The following is a 23914-nucleotide window of genomic DNA, read 5'->3' as shown; positions in this document are numbered from 1 at the left end:
GGTCCACCTAACTCAGCCCTATTTACACTGACTGGAAGAAGCTCTTCAGGGTTTCAGACTGGGAGCATTCCCAACCCTATCTGGATGTGCCAGGTAATGTACCTGGGACTTTCTACCTGCAAAACAGATGCTCTACCACTGAGTTACAGGCCATCTTCAAAGACACATTTACATATATGTAATGTTTAGTTTGAGTTTCAGCTATATCTTGTTAACTAAAAGGGGATGGGGCATGAAAATGTCCAACCATGGCACATATCAGACCACTGAAGGAGAGGAGAGGGCACTTACCCGAGCTGAACTGACTGTGGTAGAAGTGAAATGACTCCCAGTGGAAGACACTGTGTCACTGCAGGACATCAAGGAGTAGGAGTCCGTTCCTGTCCCCGAGGGCTGCCGGGCCTTCATGAATTCGATCTCCCTCTTCAGGACCAGATTGTCGAAGCGGTCAAGATCCTGAGGAGATATAACTCCCCTGACCTCTGACAAGAGTGAGAACTGCAAAGAAAGAAGAGAGCATGATCACATGGCTGGCTATAATATGGGTGGGCAACCTCAGGCCCAGGAGCCAAAAGTGGCTCTTCAGTTCTCTCTTTCAGGCCCTCAGTACTCACAGCAGGCCATACCTCTTACTGCTCAAATGCAGTATGGTATTGAGATATGGGGAATCATTCATAATAACCTGAAAGACCTGGAAGTGTGCCAGAATAAGTTCCTAAGGTATCTGCTGAAGCTTCCTAAGGTACCTCCAGATACCCCAGCTACCTTCCTTAGCACAGAGACAGGTGTCATGTTTGTAAAAGCTAGGGCAGAGATGGCTGCTTTTTTGTACTATAAAAGAGTGCTGGACATGCCAGAGGACCACTTGCCTAGACTCTGCCTGGAGGGACAATGGAAGAAGGGTGTTTGGGCCAAGTTAGTTCAAGACGTGCTAACCTCAAAAAAACCTGACAACAGATATTTTTGTAGTCCCTGGAGTTAAATGATTGCTCAGGGGCTGGATTCATAAACAGAATAACATGCAAGATTTATCTCTACCCCATCGCAAAATTCTCCCATTGGTACTATTTGCTGAAATCTAACCACACCAGAGATCAATACTTGCAGTCACTTACTTTTGCCTTCCTGAGAACTGCATTTACAGCTCTCCATTTTCAAACAATGCCTTAGATGGAAGATATAAAAATGTTTAAGACTTTGTACTAAAATGCATTTAAGACTTTGTAATTGTGGGGTAGGTGAAGTAGAAGATCTCCCCCATTATATACTCCATTGTTAGTTCTATCAAAACCCCAGAAATAGATTTTTGGAACAGATGCTGGCACCACTACAGGGACAGAACCCTGAAGTGAAAATATGTTGGCTATTATCTGACTGTGATCTGTTTGTCACATACAAAACAGCCCTATTTGCTAAAGCTGCTAAAAGTATTCATGCTAGCTGTATAAAGACAATGCTGTAGACTGTACAGGCAATTCATTAACGTGACTGACTGTAAATCCATATCTCTGGATTTCTTTTAACAGGTTTTAATTGACTTGCTGGATCTGTAATTGAATTTATAATGGTCTTTAGTGAAGCACAATAAATAATTGATTGATTTGCTATAACATGGGTGGGCAACCTCAGGCCCAGGAGCCAAAAGTGGCTCTTCAGTCCTCTCTATCTGGCCCTCAGTACTCTCACCATGCCATACCTCTCACTGACTCTGCCTCACATCCTCCTCAAGTACTATGCCTGTTTGGAATGTGTCCCTGAATTCTGTTAATGCCTCTCGCTTGCCAGGGTTGAGAGAGGAGTGCATGTGTATAGATCCTTCTGACTTTTCTGTGGTTGAAAAGGTAGCCCACTGGTCAAAAATATGAATCACATCCATTTCTCCATTGACTTAGTCCTTTGGCCACGTCCATCAATGGAACATGGAACCTGAAAGGTTCCCCATCAGTGAATGCAATCCTCAGGCTGGAAAATGTTCCCCATACCTGGGCTAGATAACTTCTTCAATTAGAGAATACTTGTATGTAAAGGTCAGATAACCACTCTACTGACTCTTCACTCCAAGCAACTTGTTGACCCAAGGTAGGGAGGGATGGGTGCATCAGTTTGATTCTTATTTTTCCAATTTTAATTTTGGTCACTCATGTAGCTACTGCCTAGGGCAGTGATGGCCAAACTTGGCCCTCCAGCTGTTTTGGGACTACAACTCCTAGTCATCCCTAGCTAACAGGACCAGTGGTCAGGGATGATGGGAATTGTAGTCCCTAAACAGCTGGAGGGCCAATTTTGGCCATCGCTGGTCTAGGACCTAGGCTATGGGTAGGCAAACTAAGGCCCGGGGGCTGGATCCGGCCCAATCACCTTCTCAAACCAGCTGGTGGATGGTCCAGGAATCAGCGTGTTTTTACATGAGTAGAATGTGTCCTTTTATTTAAAATGCATCTCTGGGTTACCTGTGGGGCATAGGAATTTGTTCATTCCCCCCCTTCAAAATATAGTCCAGCCCCCCACCAAGGTCTGAGGGACAGTGGACCGGACCCCTGCTGAAAAGTTTGCTGATCCCTGACCTAGGCAATACTCTGGACTGCAATTCCACTAACTCACCACATGGGGCAGCAGCAAACTATCATTGGCCGTCTCCATTTCTGCCTGTCCGGCAGCAACAGATTACACAGGGGCACCTTATCAGATATAAAGAAATTGGCAATGCTATTTCCATTGAATAATTTATCCAGAGCTGTGCCCTAGGACCATCTACACAGTTGGTTTTCTGCATGCATAGCAGGAACCTCCTCACTCCTTTCTCATGCTCTGTCTTGATTGTGTGGGCATAGGAGGGTTGATCCCATGTTAGACTGAATACATGGGGGGAGGGGAGTTGTAAGCCCATAGCCCACCACTACGTTCATTTCACACAATGAACCTATGTCTATGCCAACTGTCTGAGAATGAACTGTATAAGCACAATCAGGGACCCTGACTATTCACAAGGATTCCTGATTTCATGGATGGAATCTGTGAGCAGATATGAGCTGAGGATGCATGCAGATGCAAGTTTTGTTGGAACCAACGGATGCAAGCAAACCCTGTTTCCCCTTGCTCAATGCAGTGTGTAAACACTCATAGCAGAAAGTCAAGAAAAAGCTGGAAACCCCTACCAGAACCCTGATTAGCTCATTATTCCACCCCCACCCTCGCAACTGGACCTCTCCCATCTAACCTTGGCATGAGTGTTGAGCAGTTCAAATAGAGCCATGACAAGGGCATCGACTGGAATGTTGTTCTCCTTGTACTCATCCAGGTAATAGCCCATGGTGGATCGCTCAGGTTCATTCAGGAGGTGACGTGCTTGCTCCTCCAGCATCACACGGCTTTGGTTCACCAAGCTGCTCAGGGTTACCTGGGATCCTGCCAGACCTCTGTAAAAAGATGGCTGGGAGTGGGAGGAGGAGAAAGAGCATTAAGGGAAATGAACTTTTCAGGGCCACCATCACCTGAATGCAGAAATCTTAGTCCATTGGTTATTTGACCAGTGCCACTTATAAATTTGTACATGAAGAAAACAACATAATTGAAGAATAACATCACCCTTTCTTGGGGTTGAGGCCAACTTAGTTTTACTCAGAGAAGATTCATTGAAATTAAGGAGCCTATGAAATCCATGCCCATTATTTCCAATGGATCTAGTTTGAGTAGGATTAACATAAGCTTTGGTTTCAGGTGAGCCATGTGTGTGCTCCAGATTGAAGATAAAATCCATTCTTTGCATAAGAGAAAGAAGACTGTTGTTTCTAATACGGCATTGTCCTTTTGGGGGGTGGAGTTTGCTGGGAAACATAGAGTTGAATGTAGCTTTCCTCCACCCAGTTTCTTGCTTTCATGTCCCTCACCCTCTGCCTCATTTGGAGCGTCCATGCGTCATAATATGGTATTGCTCAAAAGGCATTGCTGGAGGGGGGGGGGGGACAATGACAACCCTTATCCATTAAAATGGGACTTGTTTCCCAAGTAAAGCCTTATTCATGCATTTTTTTGTATGCATGTGTACTGGACTAATAGGAACACATGAGCTAATCCTGCCCCAGAAATGCTGACTTGTGTGCTGGGCCTCGTGTGTTGGGTGCCATTTATTAAACAAAAAACAAATGTGGGACTTCTGGTCGGTTAAGTGGCTGGGATAGGTGGCTGCCTTGTGTGGCATACTGCATGCCAGTATGACATGTCAACTCAATGCCTTCCTGATGTTGTTAGACTCCAACTGCCATCAGTGCCAACCAGCATGGCCAAAGGTCAGGGATTATGGGAGTTCATTAAGAATATAACAAGACCCTGCTGGATGAGATCCTCCTTCCCTGGAGGTTTTTAAGCTGAGGTTGGATGGTCATCTGTCATGGATGCTTTAGTTGAGATTCCTGCATTGCAGGGGGTTGGATAGGGGTTGGACAGGGTTGGACAGGGGTTTTTTACAACATTGTCCCTCCCAATTCTATGATTCTTCATAAAAACCAATTAAGCAGCAGTTAAGAGGGAGTTCACCACACCTAGTCTCTTGGATCCTAGTCTAACACTCTAACTATGACACCACACTGGCTTTGTAGTTCAGCTTATCTGGAGACACAAAGTTGGCTGTCCCTGAAGTAGTCTGTGCATTCCCTCCTGCCCTTTAATGCATTTGATACCCAGGATGATTTGATATCAGCGGATGCACTCTGCCACTAAGCTACTACCCCGCCCCTCCCATACAAGTCTCTTTACCATCTCATACTACGTCCGAACTCCAAAAATAGAAGCTTCATTATTCTGCCTTGCATTTAAGTGTCTGGGAGAGACTCTTCACATTAAAATTAGAACCTTTGCATAATTTTATTTTTGCATTATGCCTTGATTTTTAGGCTGTTCTTTAAATATAAAAATGGGCAAAGAACCTTCATCAGCTGCAGACAGAGGAATGGAATCAGTGGAAAATGTAGGAGAGTGGCTAGCAGACATTGAGCTAGGAGCTGTAATTGTAAAGCGTTCCTCCATTAAAATCAAGCCAGTTGCTCTCAAAAGGTTTCAGAGTAGGTGGCCTGCTGGTGGGGAATCTTTTGGCCCTTGGAATAATCAGCAATTGTTAACACTTGAGTCTGGTTGAGGGGAAGGTCCCTTTCTTGTTCCTAGCCAGGATTCCATAAGACCCCTGATGATGGCAGCCCAATTCATTTTAAGCAGGAATAGGGAATGCTTTTCCATTTAGGGAGCCACATTCCCTTCTGGGCAACCTTTTGGGGGCCATGTGTGGTGTCTAGAGAATGTTTGAGAATTCTGACGAAAACCAAAATGGAAGCAGCAGGAACTGCTGCAGTTTGCATGTTCCTCTGTGGTTAGGAACAGAAATCGTTCAAGTGATCAAGTGATGAATCAGTATTCATCCACCTCAGTATTAAGCCTGCAAATATGTAATGAATGATGTTTTCAACATTGTTTCAATGTTTGAAATGGGTATATATGTAACATAAATAGCTACATAATTCTGTAACTTACATAGCTTCAGTTAAATAGTGGATACTGAGATGATTAACATACTGTCTCTGGGGGAAACCATAGAGCAGCAGAATGGAAACAGCGTTGATTGTGGTGAATACAGGTCAGAATGGAAATTGCAGGCTTCTTACATCCCTAGGAGTGGATAGTGTTTTTCCTCTGGAGGTGGGGCTAATCCCCATCTAGCCAGCCTTCTAGTGGCCATGTGCCAGTGGTGGGCAGAGCCCAGGCAAAAGTGGGCAAAGGATGCAAATTTTTCCTTTGTGCAATAGACTAGTTTTTAAACACACCCTCATGTCCCTATCTGTCCTCCTACCAGGCAAGCAAAAGGCACGATTTGAGTTCAATTAAACCATGGGTAGGCAAACTAAGGCCCAGGGGCCAGATCCGGCCCAATTGCCTTCTAAATCTGGCCCGCAGATGGTCCAGGAATCAGCGTGTTTTTACATGAGTAGAATGTGCCCTTTTATTTAAAATGCATCTCTTTTTTGTCGGGCATAGGAATTCGTTCATATTTTTCTTCCAAAGTATAGTCTGGCCGCCACAAGGTCTGAGAGACAGTGGACCGGCCCCCTGCTGAAAAAGTTTGCTGACCCCTGAATTAAACATTCCAGTCACATAGAAGAGAAGCGTGTTCTCCACTGCTGCCCAAGAAGGCAAACCTAGATCTCATAGCCTTAGGCTGAAAGAGAGAAGACTGTGGCTGACTATGAAGAGAAACTTCTTGGTGGAGTGAGCAGTTTGGCTAGAGACCCAATTTCCTTAGAGGGGTGGTTGTCCCTTGCTGGAGGCTGGATAGTCATCTGTTCAGGATGCCCTGGACAGAGGGATAGATTTGGACGCCTACGAGCACCCCTGAAATTCCATTAATCCTGCCATTGTTCCAACCTCTGGAAGTTGGTAATCCCTGGTAGAGCACCTCAAAACCTGGAGGCTCCATTTGGTATCATATATTTTATAGAAGATTTCCCTGTGTTCTAATCCTTTCTCAAAGCCATCTTCCCCTGTTGCTCCCTAGCAATTATTCCTTGGTACTTTCTGAAATAATGAGGGGAAGGGTTGTAGTTCAGCAGCAGGGTTGCCCTGCGTGCGCAAGGCAGCAGTTTCAATCCCTGGCATCACCAGTTAAGGCTGGGAAGGTCAACTGTCTAGAATCCTGGAAGCCCCTGCCAGTCAGTGTAGACAAGAAGGATCAATGGTCTGATTCAGTAGAAGACAGCTTCTTTTGTCCCTAAGAGGAATATTTATGAAAGGAGACACAGACTTTGCATCTATTTCACTACTGAATAATTTCCCTTGGGAAAGATACTCAGAACATGTGAGGAATAATTCATGAAAGTATAATTGCACCTAATGGATTTGCTTCTGGCATTCTCCCACCCCACCCCCATTGGTGTGGTTCCTTCTCTTTTGTTGCTTGAGTACAAAGTCGCAACTGCTGCTGAGGTTGAAAAGATGGGATAGGCACCGTTGTGAATTTGCTGTGTGTGTGTGTGTGTGTGTGTGTGTGTGTGAGGCTGTATGCCAGAGTCCCTTCAGTTTCCTGGATTTAAATTGCTGGCGAGCCAGATAGGTTTCTTGGTAATGGTCCTCTAAGAATGGACCCTTAAGGTAACAAAGGAAGTGGCTCCGTGCTAGACTGCAAATGGGTGGAGCTCCCTCCTTCATCTCACTGGTAGTTAGGAAGAAAAAGGTCAGAGCTGGGACTTCCGGGTTGGCGCGATATGGAAATGGCGGATTCCCTCCGAGCTCCGGGGGGAATCGGCTCCACTGAGGACGGGTCTTGCCGCGCCGGCGACGCGGGGACCCTTAGAAACCGCAGGCGCTGAAGCCTGCGGACCGGAGGACTCGGTGGGCACCTTAAGCGCCCCCCCGACCCTCAAAAAGGGTACGGAGGGTGGCGTGGTGCTGAGAGTCGATCGACACCTCGGTGGAGCGAAGCCGCGAGCCATGACCAGAGAGCGCTGACTTTCTACCCTGAAATTTGGACTGAAAAAGAAGAACCCGTGAGTAATAGGGAATTCGGCTTTAAGAAAAGTTTTCCTTGAATTTGAGACGACCGGGGGGTGTGTTAAAAGGGAGTCCGCACCCCCTCTAATTACAGATAATTTTAAGCAAGGGCTGGAGAACTAAGGCGGAGAGGTATTTTTACTTTTACAAAAGAATCTAACTTCCGCGATTTATTAAAAGAAGTTTTGTGCTGGAGAGGAGTTTGAAAGTTGGAGAATTTTTCCGTGAAATCCCCCCTCCCCCCTGACCAGGGGAGCCCCGAATTGGAGCCTGTTGGAGAGGAAAAAGGAGTTTTGACAGCTGTCAAAAGAGCTGTCAAAGGGACAGACCAAATTAAAAGTGCATGATATTTTTCTGAAATTAAAGTATCAGAAACTGTAACAAAGTATTGGAAATCCGAAAGAAGGAAAGAAGGAAACAAAAAAAAAAAAGATTTGGACTGGTGGAAAAGTACACAAAGTAACTAGAATCCCTCTAGGGGGATTCTTGAGTCATTACAATGGCTGCAGAGGGGAAGTTACTGGCAGAGATAGACAGGATGTTTTTTCTCGTGGGAATATTGCAGAAACAGAGTTCGACTATGAACAAACAACTTATGACCTTGACTTCTGGAATAAGCAACTCTGCTGAATGCATGAATGACCTAACAGGAAAGGAATCTGCAGCTGAAACAGAAGGAATATTTCAAGAATTGGAGGAAAGTGAGCAAATAGAGGACAAATCACAGATGGGAAATACTAAGCAAAAGTCTACAATGCCGGAACACAAAGAAGAAGATTGCTGGGATATATGGATTACAACTCTGCAAAAGATGTTAAAGAGGAAGGAAGGGGCCCCTGAAACGCTTGGAATACAGGAACTAATAAGAAACAAGAAAAATGATTGGGGCACCTCCTTTGAATATGAAAGACTGGTTGGTTTGTGGCAGCAGTGGTTACCAAGTATCCTGGTGGGAAGAAAAATTGGAGTGATGGAGACTGGACTGATTCGAGATTTGATGACCAATAAAAGAGATTTCCAACAAAATCGACGGAGAGGAACGGAAAGGGACTTAAAAGCCTCGGACGTTAGAAACCCAGGCTAAATATCAATGTTGACTTTTATCTGGAAAGGGACCAGAACTGGGGCAGGGGGAGGGGGAAGCAGAACACTGGGTTGTGTTAATGAGGTCTTTACTTAATATAAAAATGGGGAATCTGTGGAAAGGAAATTGGGCTGACCTTAGGAAAGAATCTAAATGTTTATAAGAAATGGGATTAGGAGAAATGGGGCAAACTAGGAGGAGTTACACTAAAATATATATATATATATATATATATATATATATATATATATATATATATGTTAACTTAAGGAGGAGAAATTTGAACTTGCTGAGCCAATTAAGGAAGCAGGGATGTATGAAGGGGGGTGGGGGGGAGTCCAGGGAACAAGGTTAAAGGAATGTGATTTCTGATGTATGCTTGTTGTTAAAAAAATGTGAAAATCTAATAAAAATTATATTAAAAAAAAAAAAAAAAAAAAGGTCAGAGCTGAGGTGCGTAAGCTAGAAATTAGAAAAAAGTTGCAGGATGGGAAGCCAGGGAATCAGAACCATGCCTGATTTCTGCTGGAATCCAAATATGTGGTTATGGGAGTAGCAAGACCTTCTTTCGGTGTTAATGCTGTAAGCCCCTACATCACAAGCTCAGATTGTATATATGTGTAAATAAACCATATATCATAAAGATGCCATAGTTTGCTGTCCCTCATTCCGAGGAAACCAAGCCCTGGGTAAGAGCTTGGAACCCTGGAATCTCACAGTGCTCAGAGATTGGGGTAGCACACAACAGTGCTGTTGCTTTAAGGAAGGTCATACTCTAATGACCGGAATTGGAAAGATGGAGGATCAGAGAACAGTCCAAAGTACTAATAGCAAACTCCTCATCAGTTATTAGATCCATGCACGAAAGAGGCATCAGTCAGCTTAGGGAGGACCCTAAAGGGCAAGCCCCCCCCCCCATAAAAAAGCTTAGTGTGGCCCAAACATGATATGTGGACATGAAATATTGCCTGACTGTTGCGAAGGAGGGAAGTGGAAAATTGAGAGAATTTGCCTAAACCTCCTTTTTAAGTCATTGAAGTTTGTGGCCATCCTGTGGGAAAGAGTTCCAAAGTTTAATTATGTGCTGCATGAAGAAGTACTTTCTTTTAACTGTCCTGATTATTTATTATTATACCACTAGAGCTATGTCAAGCTTTCCCCCTGAACATCTGAATTACTTCTCAAAAAGGCACAACATGTTGCAATCAATCTCTTGGAAAGTCATGTCCAAATCACCTTTAGAGTGGTTAGCCCTGAAATGGATGAACTGGAGAATTTCAATTTCTGCATGTCATTTTTCCAACTTTATATCCAGTTCCCTACATTGCTTCAGCAAGTTGTAATTATATATAAAAAAAACCTCGTGAAAAATTCTTTAGCATTTTAAAAATTCTTTAACAAATTTCTCATCATGAACACATGGTTGCATGCCAGTTTGACTAAACACATTTTGCAAGTAATTTCCTCTAATATATCTGTATGTTATTTTCAAAAATACCATGCATTTTAAGGCACATTTCCCCATAACACGTGGCTTTTTGTATGCATCGGTTGAAGAACCGCATCATAAAACCTGGAGAAGTACAAATTACAAAAGACACTTGTATTATCTCTTCACATATTGATCTGTGAAGTGTAAATTAGGTGGCTTCTCATTCAGCTGCAAGAAAAATCTAATTTCGTTCCCCTCCCTATAACTCAGAAGTAAGACCTATTGAGTTGAATGGGCCTTACTCCCACATGAGCAAGTTTAACATTACAGCCAAATTCTTCAGAGCGATTCCAAACATGACAAGTGTTTTCGTGAACAGACATTTTCTCCTAACACATGGCGGCACGCAAACTGTTTGCAATAACTTCCGCCCTGGAGGCAGCAACAGAGTCGGCTCTGGCAAGCTGCAACGACAGTCAACACACTGAAGAGAGACCCTTGTAAATCTTTTTATCAGCAAAAGCCACCTGCAGAACTTAGCAGCTCATTTCCATTTTTAAGAAATGAGGAATGCCCTGCCGCAACTGACACCACTGGCGCAATTGGAATCTCACACAATTGTTTGGGGCACAATGCAGCTCCAGGGAATTGGACCGGCCCCTGATGACGCAGGTTCGAAAGCTCTGCAGAAGGACAATGATAAGCACTGATTTACTTTTTGCTGCCTACAGCAATGAGAGAAGAAAACCCAAGGACCAGGCTTCTTTTGTGATAAGTGCACAGGCACACATCTCAGTTCCCAGAAGGCCAGTTTACACAGCCAGTAGAACCATGTGGTAAATCACTTCCTGTAATGCTCTATTTTGAGTTACAGATGGAGACTGCATATTGGAATTCTTCCCCGTGGAGATGCCACCCTCTCTGTAAATAGAAAGCAGAGCGTTTGGAAGAAGAGACAACAGTGGCGGTTGATCCATTAGAGGGAGCAGTGCACTGCCTTACAAATCAGCCTGCCCCCAGCTGGACTCCAGATGATAGCTTTCTTACCTATAGTCATTCTAAAGCAGGGGTGGGGAACCTCAGGCCCAGGAGCCAAATGTGGCTCTCTAGGTCTCAGTATCTGCCCCTGGAGACTCTCCACACATTCCCTTCAGGTAATCTGTGGGGCTGCTATCAACGTGTTCACTCTGGATGGGAGACCACCAGGTCCCTTCTGTTCTTTCTGTATATGGGTCTGGACTTGGACCAGGACAGTCCTTCAAACAATCAAATAGAGGATTGTCCTCTGCAAAGGTGGTCACAGGGCACCCTGCATGGAAGTCTGGGTTAGGAGCTGGGTGTGATCTGGCACCACCGGGCAGAAGCTGTTGACTCAGTTGTCATGTTTTTGTGTTCATGATGGTTTGTATGTGTTTAAAGCAGCCATGTGTGTGCAATTCATGGTGTTCATGTGAACAGTCCCCGTGGTTTATACAAAATGGAGGCAGGGATGCACTTGATTGCTGCCTCTCATGCTTGAGAGTAACTAATAACTAATTCTCAATCTGCAAGGTCCTGTAAAAAAAAACACCAGCCATGACTTCAGTTAGATTGAAGTCCCGAGTCTATAAAATGTGGGCAATAAACCAATACTGCAGATGGGATTTTGCCCTGTCCAATGCTCCTGGCCATTCTCTCCCTCCCACTGCATCACATGCTTTTGCCTGTTTCTTATTTCTAACTCTCCTTCCTGGCTCCCATCTCAAAAGAAAAAGGGAAGATTAAATCTGTGAGAACGATGCCACACATCTCCTTTTGCAAATAGGAACTTTAAAAGGGGTTTTTTATGCAGGACCTTAACAGAGGTTGAAAAGGTTAAGTTCCTCCTTCATGTCTGTTGTGACCCTGATGGTTATTAGCTTCCCCCTACCAGCTGATTTGATTTGATTATATCTCTTTCACAGGGGTTAGGAATTAGGTTGGCCAGTTTCACCCATGGGCACACACACCTTTCACTCACTTGACACCATGCAACATCAGATGTGTGACAGGTGAAGCCTGTCCAGGACAACCATGGCTACCAAGGAATAATTACTGCTCCTCATCATTCCTTGGCAGTGAGGCTTGTATTTAATGTTGTTTACATTTAGCAAGTCCTGCTTTCAACAGGAATTTTTGGAGCCTCAACCTCAATTGAAGCCTGGTCTGCAAAGGAAGAATCATCAAATGATACCATGGGGTTGTCAGGTTGGTGGCCCTGCTCACCTGCCAAAAGTGACCCATGGACGGTGTACAAGTCCAGTTACCCATCCCTACGCTAGTGGGAACAGATTTTGCTTTGGGCAGCTTGCATGAGTTGCTTCAAACATCTGCAAAGTCCAAACAACACTTCAAAAGCAATCCTTTGACCTGCTTTCTGAGCCTGGATGTCTCTTACCTTTGCTATCCCCTCTGCTGTGTGATCTCCAGAGACCCTAGAGTAAAAACAGTCATCATTAGCACCAACTAATGGGAGTACCAACTGGGAGTACAAAATCTAGGTAAAAAGATATCTTGGCTACTAAGCCTCAAAAAAAGAAATTGAAAGTGAAAAGAACGGTGAGTCTTTGTTTGGTTATTATTTCCCTTTTAGCTGTGGCAAAATTTGTGCCACAAATTAGGGTGGCAGTTAATTTTTACTCATTCTACTCGTAGCAGGTCCATTGAAATTAATAACCGTAAGTCAGTCAGGCCCATTATTTTTGATAGGTCCAGACCTTCTGAGTGTCCCTATTTTGCAGGAAAAGTCCCAGATGTACAGAAGCCATCCTGGTTTCAGATTTGATCCTGGAATGTTCCACTTTTCTTTAGAATATCTATTTCCATCAGATAAGTGTTAAAGGACATGGAGTTATGCGACCCCCGAGTCAAGGAGATATGCAACTATACAACCTTTAGAAACCGCCTGAAGGCAGTCCTGTATAGGGGAGTTTTTTAATGTTTAATGTTTTATTATGTTTATATATATGTTGGAAGTCTCCCAGAGTGGCTGGGGGAACGCAGATGGACAGGGTATTATTAATGATGATGGAATAGGACATCCTTATTATTTTATTTTCATTGGAGAAATGTTGGAGGGCATGTAGGCCTATTTTGAGTACGGCCACATCAGCACCCTAACTTTAAAACAGTATGATACAAATTTAAACAGTCATGACTTTCCCTAAAGAATTCTGGGACCTGTATTTTAAGGGTGCTAAGAGCTGTTAGACGGCGTTTCCATGTGCGGCGCTGGTGCTGGCTCGCCAGCTGCAGCTTCGTCACGCTGGCCACGTGACCCGGAAGTGTCTTCGGACAGCGCTGGCTCCCGGCCTCTTGAGCGAGATGAGCGCACAACCCTAGAGTCAGACACGACTGGACCTGACGGGCAGGGGTACCTTTACCTTTACCTTTAAGAGCAGTTAGAAGACTTTCTGTTCCCCTCTCAAAGCTTTAATTCACAGAATTCTCTGAAAAGAGGGATAGACTGTTAAACCTTAACAGTTCCCAGGATATTTGGGGGAAGCCATGACATTTTAAAGTAGTGTGTTGGCATCTATCTGTCTTGAGACACAATGAAGTGTGCCTGTGGAAGTGGAGTCAAACAGCTGGAGAACCACCACACCTGCTGTGGCTGCAGAGACCAGAAACTCATAACTTCTGCCTCCTGCGTTGTTTTTGCTGTGTTAGCAGCGCTGAAGTGACCTCACAGAGGCACATGTCTGGGCAGTGTGTATGGAGGTCCTGGGCTGCCCAGAGGACAAGACCACCCTCTCAGTCTCGCTGATAATGGTCCAAAAGAAAGCAGAGCAATACATTTTGCACCAGCTGGGCCGCAGTAGTTGCCAGAAGGAGGCATACAAGGTGCCATCAAACCATCAATGTTGCTTTAAATATATAGTGCAGATGAGGCCTAAGACAAGCATTAGATACAATGCTATGGGACAACACCATTCATTTATCCAACACCATTTTCCTCTCTTGCTGTGTGATCCCAGCCAATTAGGGATCATACGATGAATGAGATGCTGTTCTGATGCTGTGTAGCTAACAGCATTTCATGACATTACTGAGGCAAACAAAGCAGCGTTGCCCGCATGGGAAAGTGGATGTATCCCCACATTGCTGAAGCAATGAGTTAATAGTATATTTCTTCATGCACTACAAGGAGTAATGAAACCTCCCTCAGAATGTGGCAAGTCAGGGAGTGTATCTCAGTTACTTCAACACACAAATAGGGCAAAAACATTTGTCCCTGTTCAGATGGCTCTGGAAAGCTTTTCTGAAAAGCTGTGTGTGATTTCCCCCCACTCCTTTGATCCAGCTGAAATGAAATTCTGCACGAATTTGGCAATGTTCCCAGAATCTGGATTTTAAACATTTGTAGTATAGTGGTACCTTGGGTTAAGAACTTAATTCATTCTGGAGGTCCATTCTTAACCTGAAACTGTTCTTAACCTGAAGCACCACTTTAGCTAATAGGGCCTCCCGCTGCTGCTGCACCGCCGCCACACGACTTCTGTTCTCATCCTGAAGCAAAGTTCTTAACCCGAGGTACTATTTCTGGATTAGCGGACTCTGTAACCTGAAGCGTCTGTAACCCGAGGTACCACTGTACAGTTTAAGAACAGCCCTGTTTACGAACTATTTGGTTTATGAACTCTACAAAACTGGAAGTAGTGTCCCGGTTTGCGAACTTTACCTCAGTCTAAGAATGGAGGCCAATTGTGGAAGGGCACAGGCAGAGGGAGGCCTCATTAGGGAAAGTGCGCCTCGGTTTAACAACGGACTTCCAGAACAGATTAAGTTTGTAAACCGAGGTACCAATGTATTTGCATTTGAAGGTCATCACTGAAGGCTTGATCTTTCTAAAACAACCACCACAACATGCACATGAACCAAGAAACTTACATCCTAACACCTGAACATCAAGATTTGAGAGAACAGGGCCTTTTGTCCCATTAAAGAACCTGCCACAGGGCCACCCACCTACAATTAGGCAGAACGAGAACTTTCCTGTGATGGGTTTTGAGATCTTCAGGGGAGGCCCTTCCAGGGCATTTTTCCCCCAGCTAGAACTCACAGGAACTCAGTTCTGGCACCTCTCAGATGGGCACCATTGCCATTATAAGAGAACAAGGGAATCATTTGTGGTGAGTTCCACCACCTCTTTATCTAAAAAAATAGCACTGGGTCCTTCTCTCAGTCTTGTCACCTCTCAAGCACACTTGGTGTGCTGCCCTCAGAAGAAGGCTGTCTAAAGAACATAATTAGAGCCCCTCTGGATCAGGACAAAGGGCATCATAGCTCAGCATCAAGTTCTTCCAGTGACCAACCTATAGGACAGGGCCAACTGAAGACATTTTGGTTCCTGAGACAAACCACAAAATGGTGCTACCACCTCAATGGAAGAAGGGGTGAGTAAAGTCCTACATCATGAACAAGGAGGAAATAAAGATCTACATCAGGATCTGCTTCCCCTGTGGACCCTGCCACATGTGGCGGTTGCCTCATGGGTGGGATGACCCTGCTATGAGAAGCCCAAAAGCAGGAACTGAGTGCAACAGCACTTTTTCCAGTTGTGATTGCCATAGGCATACTGCTTCCATCAGGAGAGGTAGAACATAAGAAGAGACTGGCTGCTGGATAAATCAAATGGCTTACCTCGCCCAGCACCCAGTTCTTACAGAGGTCAAGCAGATGCCCCAATGGGAAGCCTACTAGCAGGACAAGAGCACTTCCTCCATCTGTGATGACCAGCAACTGGAATACAGAGGAATGTGGCTTCTGACGGTGGATATAGAACATAGTCGTAGTGGCTAGTAGACTTGGATAGCTTATCCTCCATGAAGCTGTTGAATACTATACAGTTATTTATTTATTTGATATCATTCACGAACTGCTTCCCATAAAATATCTCAGTTAATAGTTTGGAATAAGTTTAAAGTGCCATTTCAATCAGCTTCTTTATTTGTAATTGGGGTTGGGTGGAGTGGTTGGGCAGCTTGTTCCTTGCCTCAGGCATCAAAATGTCTTCAGCCATCTCTCTCTGCCAAGACTTTTATGAATATGGAAATTAAGAGACAGTCTTAGCAGCCACAGAAGAATGGGAAAGCCTTGGTAAAAAGATACAAACCCTGCCAAGTTGACTGCCGTCTCACCAATTTGGGAACTGGTGATCCACTTGGTCTCGTCTACAGTGGTCCGAGCATGAGGCAGTCTTCCAATGTCTTTGACAGTCATTATGAGGTGCCGTGAAGACTTGAGCAGCTTTACTGCCTCATCATGGGGGATGCTGAGGAAGCTGTGGCCGTTCACCTCCAGAATCTGGTCCCCAACCTTTGAAGAGTGTAGAAAGAAAGAGATGGTGAGTGCATAAAATGGGATCGCACCCAATGAATGGCAACCAGTGCAGGTATCTGATCAAAGGTGTTATAAGCTGATAGGGTCTCACTCCTGCCAGCAATTCTGCACTAGCTGCAGCTTCTGGATCAAGTACAATGAAAGCACCATATAGAGCATGGTGCAGTAATCCAATCCTGTGGTAATTTAATCATGCTGATGCCTTTGTTAGAGTAGCATTGCTGTGTGCCATGCCAGAGAGCTTCTCAAACCCGCAAAGATTGTGGCAGACTGCCCATCACCCTTGGGGTGGGAGATCGCCCACACCTCCAGGGCACTAATCAGGCCTGCAAAGCAGTTTAGCAGTGAGCAGTTGGGTTGTAGGATGCAGTTCTAAGGCTGCTGCTAAGACTATAGATGGGAGCTGACTTGGGTGATGTTAAAAGGTGTGCATGGGAGGTAATGATAATTTAAGTAATGCATATACTTCTTAATGCTGAAATAGGCTTCTAAGTAGTTCACAAAGCATAAAAACCAGCTATACAAACATGAAAATATAAATATAATCATTAAAATTTGCAACAACCCCCCCCCATTAAACCGTGCTTAACACAGCAGTTGACAAGAAATTTGGGTAGAGACATGAAAGGAATTTCTGTGTAAACAGGGGCATTTTCAAATGCTAGCAAAATGTCAATATAGATGAGGCCTCTTATATTTCAGCAGGGATTCAGAACACCTGTGCTACCAATGAATGAATCTGGCTCTGTATTGCATCACACTGATAATCACCAGGTTGTAGCTAAAGACTAACTGGGTGTATGATCTCAATGCTGTCAATGGGCAAACAACGGTGAGGATTCACAAAGGAATGGCCTGTCAAGGATGCCTGCATGTTATTTATATATCTTGCAGGGTGCTGGAAACAAACTGGGGTAGGACTCTTGTCTTCATGTCCTGTTTATAAACTTCCTGGAAACATCTGGCTGAACACTGTCAGAAACAGGATGATAAAATGATGAGTTAGACTTGATGGACCCTGCTTCCAATCCAATAAGGCTCTTCTTGCATTGTTATGAAATTAAGATACATTTGTAAATGGGCCAAGGTGTGTTGGAATAAGCAATGGTTTTTAATTAATACTCACCTTACTAAGAAGAAAAAGTCACGAAAGGGTTGTGAGTTTCAAATTCTCTATCACTGGTAATGATGGCTGTTAAAGAATACAATGCAAGCTTCTAGCCATGTCTGTCTTCCAGAGAAACTACAACTAATCCAGAATGCTACAGCTAGACTTTTGACTGGGAGTGGCCGCCGAGACCACATAACACTGGTCTTGAAAGATCTACATTGGCTCCCAGTACATTTCCGAGCACAATTCAAAGTGTTGGTGCTGACCTTTAAAGCCCTAAACGGCCTCAGTCCAGTATACCTGAAGGAGCATCTCCACCCCCATCGTTCTGCCTGGACACTGAGGTCCAGCCGAGGGCCTTCTGGCGGTTCCCTCACTGTGAGAAGTGAGGTTACAGGGAACCAGGCAGAGGACCTTCTTGGTAGTGGTGCCTGCCCTGTGGAATGCCCTCCCATCAGATCTCAAAGAGAAGAACAACTACTTTTAGAAGACATCTGAAGGCAGCCCTGTTTAGGGAAGGTTTTAATGTTTAACAGACTACTGTATTTTAATACTTTGTTGGAAGCCACCCAGAGTGGCTGGGGAAACCTAGCCAGATGGGAGGGGTATAAATAATAAATTATGATGATGATGATGATGAGTGAAAAACCTACCCTGCAAACAATGTATTCTAATGCAGATGTTCCCTGCCACTCGTCTGGAGCGTCACAAAACTACTTCAAAAACCAGCTCTGTAGCCAGTTAGGAAAAAAAGAAATTGGAAAGAGAGCCTATGTGGAAGGTCTCCAGGTGGAAGAGACTCCTGCCTGAAATCCTGGAGTGTCACTGCCAGTTGGTGTAGACAATACTGAGCTAGATGGACCAATGGTCTGACTCAGTATTATTGGTCAGGCATCTGCTTTGCATGCAGAAGGTTCCAGGTCCAATCCCCATTTCTAGATAAGGCTGGGGGAAACTTCTGCCTAAAACTCTGCCAGCCAGTGCAGATAGTAATGAGCCAGATGGACCAATGGTTTTCACTTAGTATAAGGCCATTTCCTGCGTTCTTAAATCTGTTGGAGGCTTTCAGTAGCTCTCTTTGAAACCTCCTTCACTGCCTCCTTATGTCTTGCAATCTGCGCCTCAAGCGAAAACAAGTTCTCTTTGCCAGGATTGATAGTCCTCCTGCCTGGCTTGGACTACCAGCCTCAACATTCCTCTGTAGCTCTTCCCAAATTAAAATGGCTTAATGCTTCCATTGCCGAGGCTGTGGTGCTTCTGCAGCAGTCGGAGAGATGCCACTTGGAGGCTACGAGGCCTTCTGTGGTCCAAGCTGCCTCTCCTGGCCACAGAGATGGTTAGTGCTTATTTATTTATTTTGCCTGCAAGGAGAAGAGCTTCGGACTGTGATATCCACTTGGAGGGTTGTCCTGAGAAGCTTAATCTTCTGGTAGTCAGTGATGGCTGCTGCTCATGGGGACCAGAAGGTGGAAAGCATGGAGATCCACAGTAGGTGGAGCCAGAGTCAGTGACAGGCAGATCCAAGAACCAATGAGAGATGGAGTCAGTTAATTCTAGCTTTGTCCCCATCCTTCTCCCTCCTGAGTTCTACAAAGGGCAACAGTGTGACTTGGGGCTTGTCCAAGCTTTGTTCTGTCTGGTTTTCCACATGTCTCATGCTTTCTTGGCATGGTTCCAAGAGATTTTGCCTTTGCCCTGCCACTTACACCAGGAAAAACACTTTACTGCTGTCACAGAAAACCTGATAGCTGTTTGTTCTGATTTAGCACTAAACTCGGTTTTCCTGGGTGAAAGCAGTGGGGCAAACAGAAGTGGATGAGCCATAAGGAGAAGGAGGAAGCTGATAAGCAGGGACATCCACTAAGTGAGAAAGCAGGAAGTGTGTGTTAGCTGAGACCAGGCTAGAGCTCGTGAGGCTGTGTCTTATTTGCCCTGGTGGACCAACCCCCCACTAATCATTGTATTTTGTTATCACCAGGCAGAAGGGCTTGTGGTGCTTGTAAGAAGGCAGGCAGGTGGGGAGAAGTTGAAGGCACATTCAGACTTGGGGAATATTGCATTAGTTTTCACTACTGCAATGCTAGTATATCTATCCCATTTCCTAACACTCGCTTGACCAACTACATTGTTTCTGTGGCACCCCTGTGGGGCTCAGGAGCCCTGTTATGTCACTCCTTGCCTGCAGAGCTGGCAGCCTCTCACCCTTTTTTGGAACACCCTCTCTTGTGGAGTGCTCCTCTCCTCTCCTCTCCTCTCCTCTCCTCTCCTCTCCCCTCTCCTTGGGAGTCCTTCAGACAGCTGCTCTGAGCTGCCCTTCCTGCCCCAAAGAGAGGTGCCTTCTTACACTGCCCCACAGGAGCCTGGGAAGCACTGCCTGGCCAGCCCCAGAGGCACCGTTCGCCTGCAGGGCTCGTAGCCAGGGGGGCTGCTGCAACAAACAACTGTTCAAGCCTTTTGGAAGCAGAGACATCAGAGGGCATCAGAGGAGGGAAGGAAACAAAGAGTATCAGAGGCCAGAGTTTCCCACGGCACCCCTGACTATTATTCAAGGCACCCCAGGGTGCCACGGCACACTGGTTGAAAACCACTGCATTATGGAACTGTGGCTTTATGATCAATAAACTGGCTTATCACACTAAATTTCATTCACACCAGTTGGCACAGCATGACACAGGAACTAACATCACTGGACAGCATCACTACTCCCCCATCCTTTCCACACATTCCTACTTCTGTTCTCCCATGATCCTGCTATGAAAACTACAGGGACAAACTGTAAACAGGCATTGGTGTGCCTTGAGTGAACTAGGGGACTAGGCTAGTCCCCTAAATGTTCCCCTGACACCTTCTTCTCAAAGGCTGGGAAGCTTCTACCCGACTTAGGGAGGGAGGTGCGGTGCTCATGCGTGGAACGTCTGGACATTGCAGCATCACATTCACATCACTCCTCCAATTGACCTTGCAAGCTGGCGCCTCTGGCCCTTACTAATCTACAAAAAAAATTCACTGTACACCACTGACACTTCTAGTATATTCCGCTAGATTTCCAGAAGTGGCTTTGACATAATGTGAAAGCTCAAATATAATTCTCTGGTGGTCCTTTGGAGAATTCTTCTCGCTCCCTCTCAAATGGAAGTAGGGTTTTCAGACTGCAGTGAGTTCACACAGCCAAATCAGAGAGGCAGGTTGGGCTTTGATTAGACTCCAGTGGAAGTCCAGAACAGCAGAGTCACTGTCTCAATAAAGCTGCTGGCACAATTCGTGGCTCTCCAGCGGCTTGCAGTAACAGCCCACTGCTTTCTCCCGCCTCCAGCCTACATTCGGGGGCCTTGTGCATTGCTACTGCCTCTCGATGCAATTTGACCTCCAACTCAAACTGCACATTAAGTGGATTTCTCTGATTGTTCCACTTTTCTGTGTTTTTTTTTTTTAACCATAGAAACCTTGAACAGGCTGAGTTTGAGGAAAAATTAGGGTGAGTGAGTGGGAGGGAGGAAGCCTGCTTAACTCTTTCACCACCTTTTGCAGCTCATGGTCTGCTTTTTTCACTACCGTGGCCTGATTTTTTCACTACCACCTGCCTCTGGTTGGTGAAACAGAAATTTGGAGAGTGTGCTTTTGAGCTGCAAGATGGCAAGGGGGGAGAGTTTAAAGCACCCTTCTCATCATCCAATCTCTAATTTTGCTCTGATAACAATGTGTTCCAGGTTGATTTGGGAAAACCAAAATAGAAAAGAATCACAGCACTCCACTTAACCTGTAGTTTAAACCTGTGAGTTGTGTCTACAGACAGAACTTTTGAATGAGAGCTACCTGTGACTCCTGTCTATGACGGCCAACCAACATCTTAAGTTACTTAAAATGCAGTGACTCAACTCATAGATGCCATTGACCCATACTTCTATCCAGACTATACTAGGGCAGCCACTGTAGTTGGGAGCTGAGCTTTGCTCCTATCATGAACCGGCTGGACACAGAGGAATGGTGGGAGACACCAGCTGGAGAACCCCCAAGGGAAGAAGGCTCAGAGCTCAGGGATTGGTGGTGGAATGATGATGAGTGGTTAGCTGAAGAGGTGATGGGGTTTAGTAAGCAGGGAGAATCTGTGACAGAGAGAAGTCCCAAACTGGAAGCAGAGGCAGGAGCTGGAGAGGAGGGAGGCCAAAAGACAGAGATAGGTCAGGCGGGTGAAGAAGTCAGAGGGTCTCCCCCTCCTGCTGTGACAAACTTCCCTCCCCACTGGTCTCTGAGGACCATGAGATGTATGAAGCAGAAGGAGAAAAGAGAGGCACACCGGCATAGTCTCAGATTGCTTGGGAATGATCCGGGGGAGGAGGAGACTTAGTCTAGGAAGGCAGGGAGTTTCAGTCTCCACAACTGCTTCACAGGGGCAAGACCTACCAAGAAGAGTTGCTATGGTTATTACACCTTGCACTCCTGAGCAGACCTTGTTTCTTCTAATGAAGAGTAAACTTCACTTACTCAGTGTGATTTAGTGTTGGCTTGCTCCTGACACCTCCTACTCAAAAGTGGCAGTGCTCTGGAATTTCTGAGGAGCTCTTACAAGCTCCTGGGGGGCCCTGGCAGTGCCCAGCTTGGCTGAGTGCTGATGCCAGGTCTGCTGGCCACCACAGTATATTGTGGAAGGAAGTTCTCAAAGTTCATTCTCTATCACATTCAGCTCTTCTTCTTTGCATCTCTTGAATCTCCTTGTTTCATCACTGAATGCTCCAAACTTTTAACATTATTATGAAAAAGGAAAGGGGGGCACGACCCAAAGAATCTATCTCCATTTTCTTTGTGTCATGTTTTATTTATTCCCTTGTGATACAGAGAGGAAAAACGAAGATGCCAGTGTTCTTTGAGAGGCCTGGCTCTTGGCAGAGTAACATACTGGACAAGAAAGAGGAGGGATTGGATTTAATTCTTATTATTCATTCAGATCACAATGCTTGGCTTGATTATTTTTTTATTTCTTGGTTCTGAATTTAGAGGAATTGAAGATGGAGCAGACACATGGGCATAGCCAGGGGGGCAGCTGCCCTCCTAGATCAAGTAAAACAATAGAAATACGCATTGGTTCTGCCCCCCTAACAAAAGTTCTGTCCCCTAACAAAATCCTGGCTACGGCCATGAGCAGACAGCAGGCAAATTTCTGCAAGGGCTCCCTGGCATAATGACTCTGGCTTCCCTCTTAACATCACAACAGCTCCTAAATGCCCTTTGATAATCTTCCCGCTTCTCTATCGAAGGCAACACATTGAGCCCAAAGACCTCTTGCTGTTTGTCACGGGCTTCTTTTGTTCAAGGAGAGGAGTGACAGCCCAAACCTTTCAGCCTCCTCTACTCTTTTCCTCAGTCAATTGGACCATAAATCATCTGCCAAAGCTGAGCAAGAGCCAGTCTATCATTGCAGGGGACAGGAGTCAGGCTGCCATTTCAAAACAAACCAAGTTTGGATTTGCAAAGAGAGAAAGACGGCTCATCCATACTTCCACTTGACCCTCTGTTTTCCTCCTGGGAAAACTTGCTACTTATCGCTGAATTGAAACAAACGCCAAACAGTTTTTCTGCAGATTGATTTTGTTCTGATTCAGCGGCAATTCAGTGTTTTTTTTCCCTTGGGGAAAATGGCAGAACAAATGAAGAACCACTCAGACCCATCCCTAGAAAGCATCAGACAAGCAGAAAGCCTCTTGGACTCATGCTTCCTAGGCATGAGTCAAGTGGAAGTGTGGAGAAGCCCAGAGCGAGAAAGGCTAAACTCCATCCCTCTGTTTTCCTCTCCTCCCAGCAATGTTATATAGAAGTGGGGTCCTACAACAAAATTATTGGGATGACTAGGTCCATTACCTGTTCAAAAGCTTTTGTCTAGGGACATAGCCAGCTGCCTTAAACTGAGGCAGATCATTAGTCCATATAGCTCAATATTCTCTGCACTGGGTGGTAGCATTTCTCCAGGGTTTCAAGCAGGAAGCCTCTCTCAACCCTTCCTGGAGATGCTGGGGATCAAACCTAGGACCTTCTGAGTCAAACCTAGGACTTTCTGAATCAAACCTAGGACCTTCTGAAACAGATGATTTACCACTCGTGTGGAAATGTGGAGAAATGTGAATTTAAGATAGGAAAAATGAGAAGCTGAGTGTAATTGGATTTGCACTCTGGACTTTAAGAAGGCTGATTTCAAAAAGCCCAAGGAGCCACTGGGTGAGATCCCATGGTCAGAAATACTCAAATATAAGGGAGTCTAAGATGAATGGGAGTTTCTTATTGAAGGCCTAAATGCAGACAATTCCAACAAAAATGAAACGTAGGAGGCATCTAAAGAAACCAGTGTGGCTGCATAAGGAGCTTACAGATGAGCTGGGATTTAGGAAGGCCATGTATAACTAATGGA

General features: G+C 45.1%; 1 protein-coding gene across 2 annotated transcripts in view; it reads right to left on the bottom strand.

The window, feature by feature from the left end:
* The window catches only part of WHRN (whirlin), a 109851-nt gene that overhangs the window by 21955 nt on the left and 63982 nt on the right, over positions 1-23914 (bottom strand). For both annotated transcript variants that reach the window (XM_028715356.2, XM_028715354.2), the window contains exons 4-7: positions 16180-16382; positions 12463-12499; positions 3218-3430; positions 292-498 (exon numbers count right to left, since the gene is read on the bottom strand). In XM_028715356.2, coding sequence (XP_028571189.2) covers positions 292-498; positions 3218-3430; positions 12463-12499; positions 16180-16382 — 660 coding nt within the window. The remainder of the gene's footprint in view (positions 1-291; positions 499-3217; positions 3431-12462; positions 12500-16179; positions 16383-23914) is intronic.

This window comes from Podarcis muralis, chromosome Z (genome assembly GCF_964188315.1).
Source record: "Podarcis muralis chromosome Z, rPodMur119.hap1.1, whole genome shotgun sequence".
Classification (NCBI taxonomy): Eukaryota; Metazoa; Chordata; class Lepidosauria; order Squamata; family Lacertidae; genus Podarcis; species Podarcis muralis.
The sequence above is the reverse complement of the archived record's forward strand: the minus strand, read 5'-3'. Positions and strand labels throughout refer to the sequence as shown.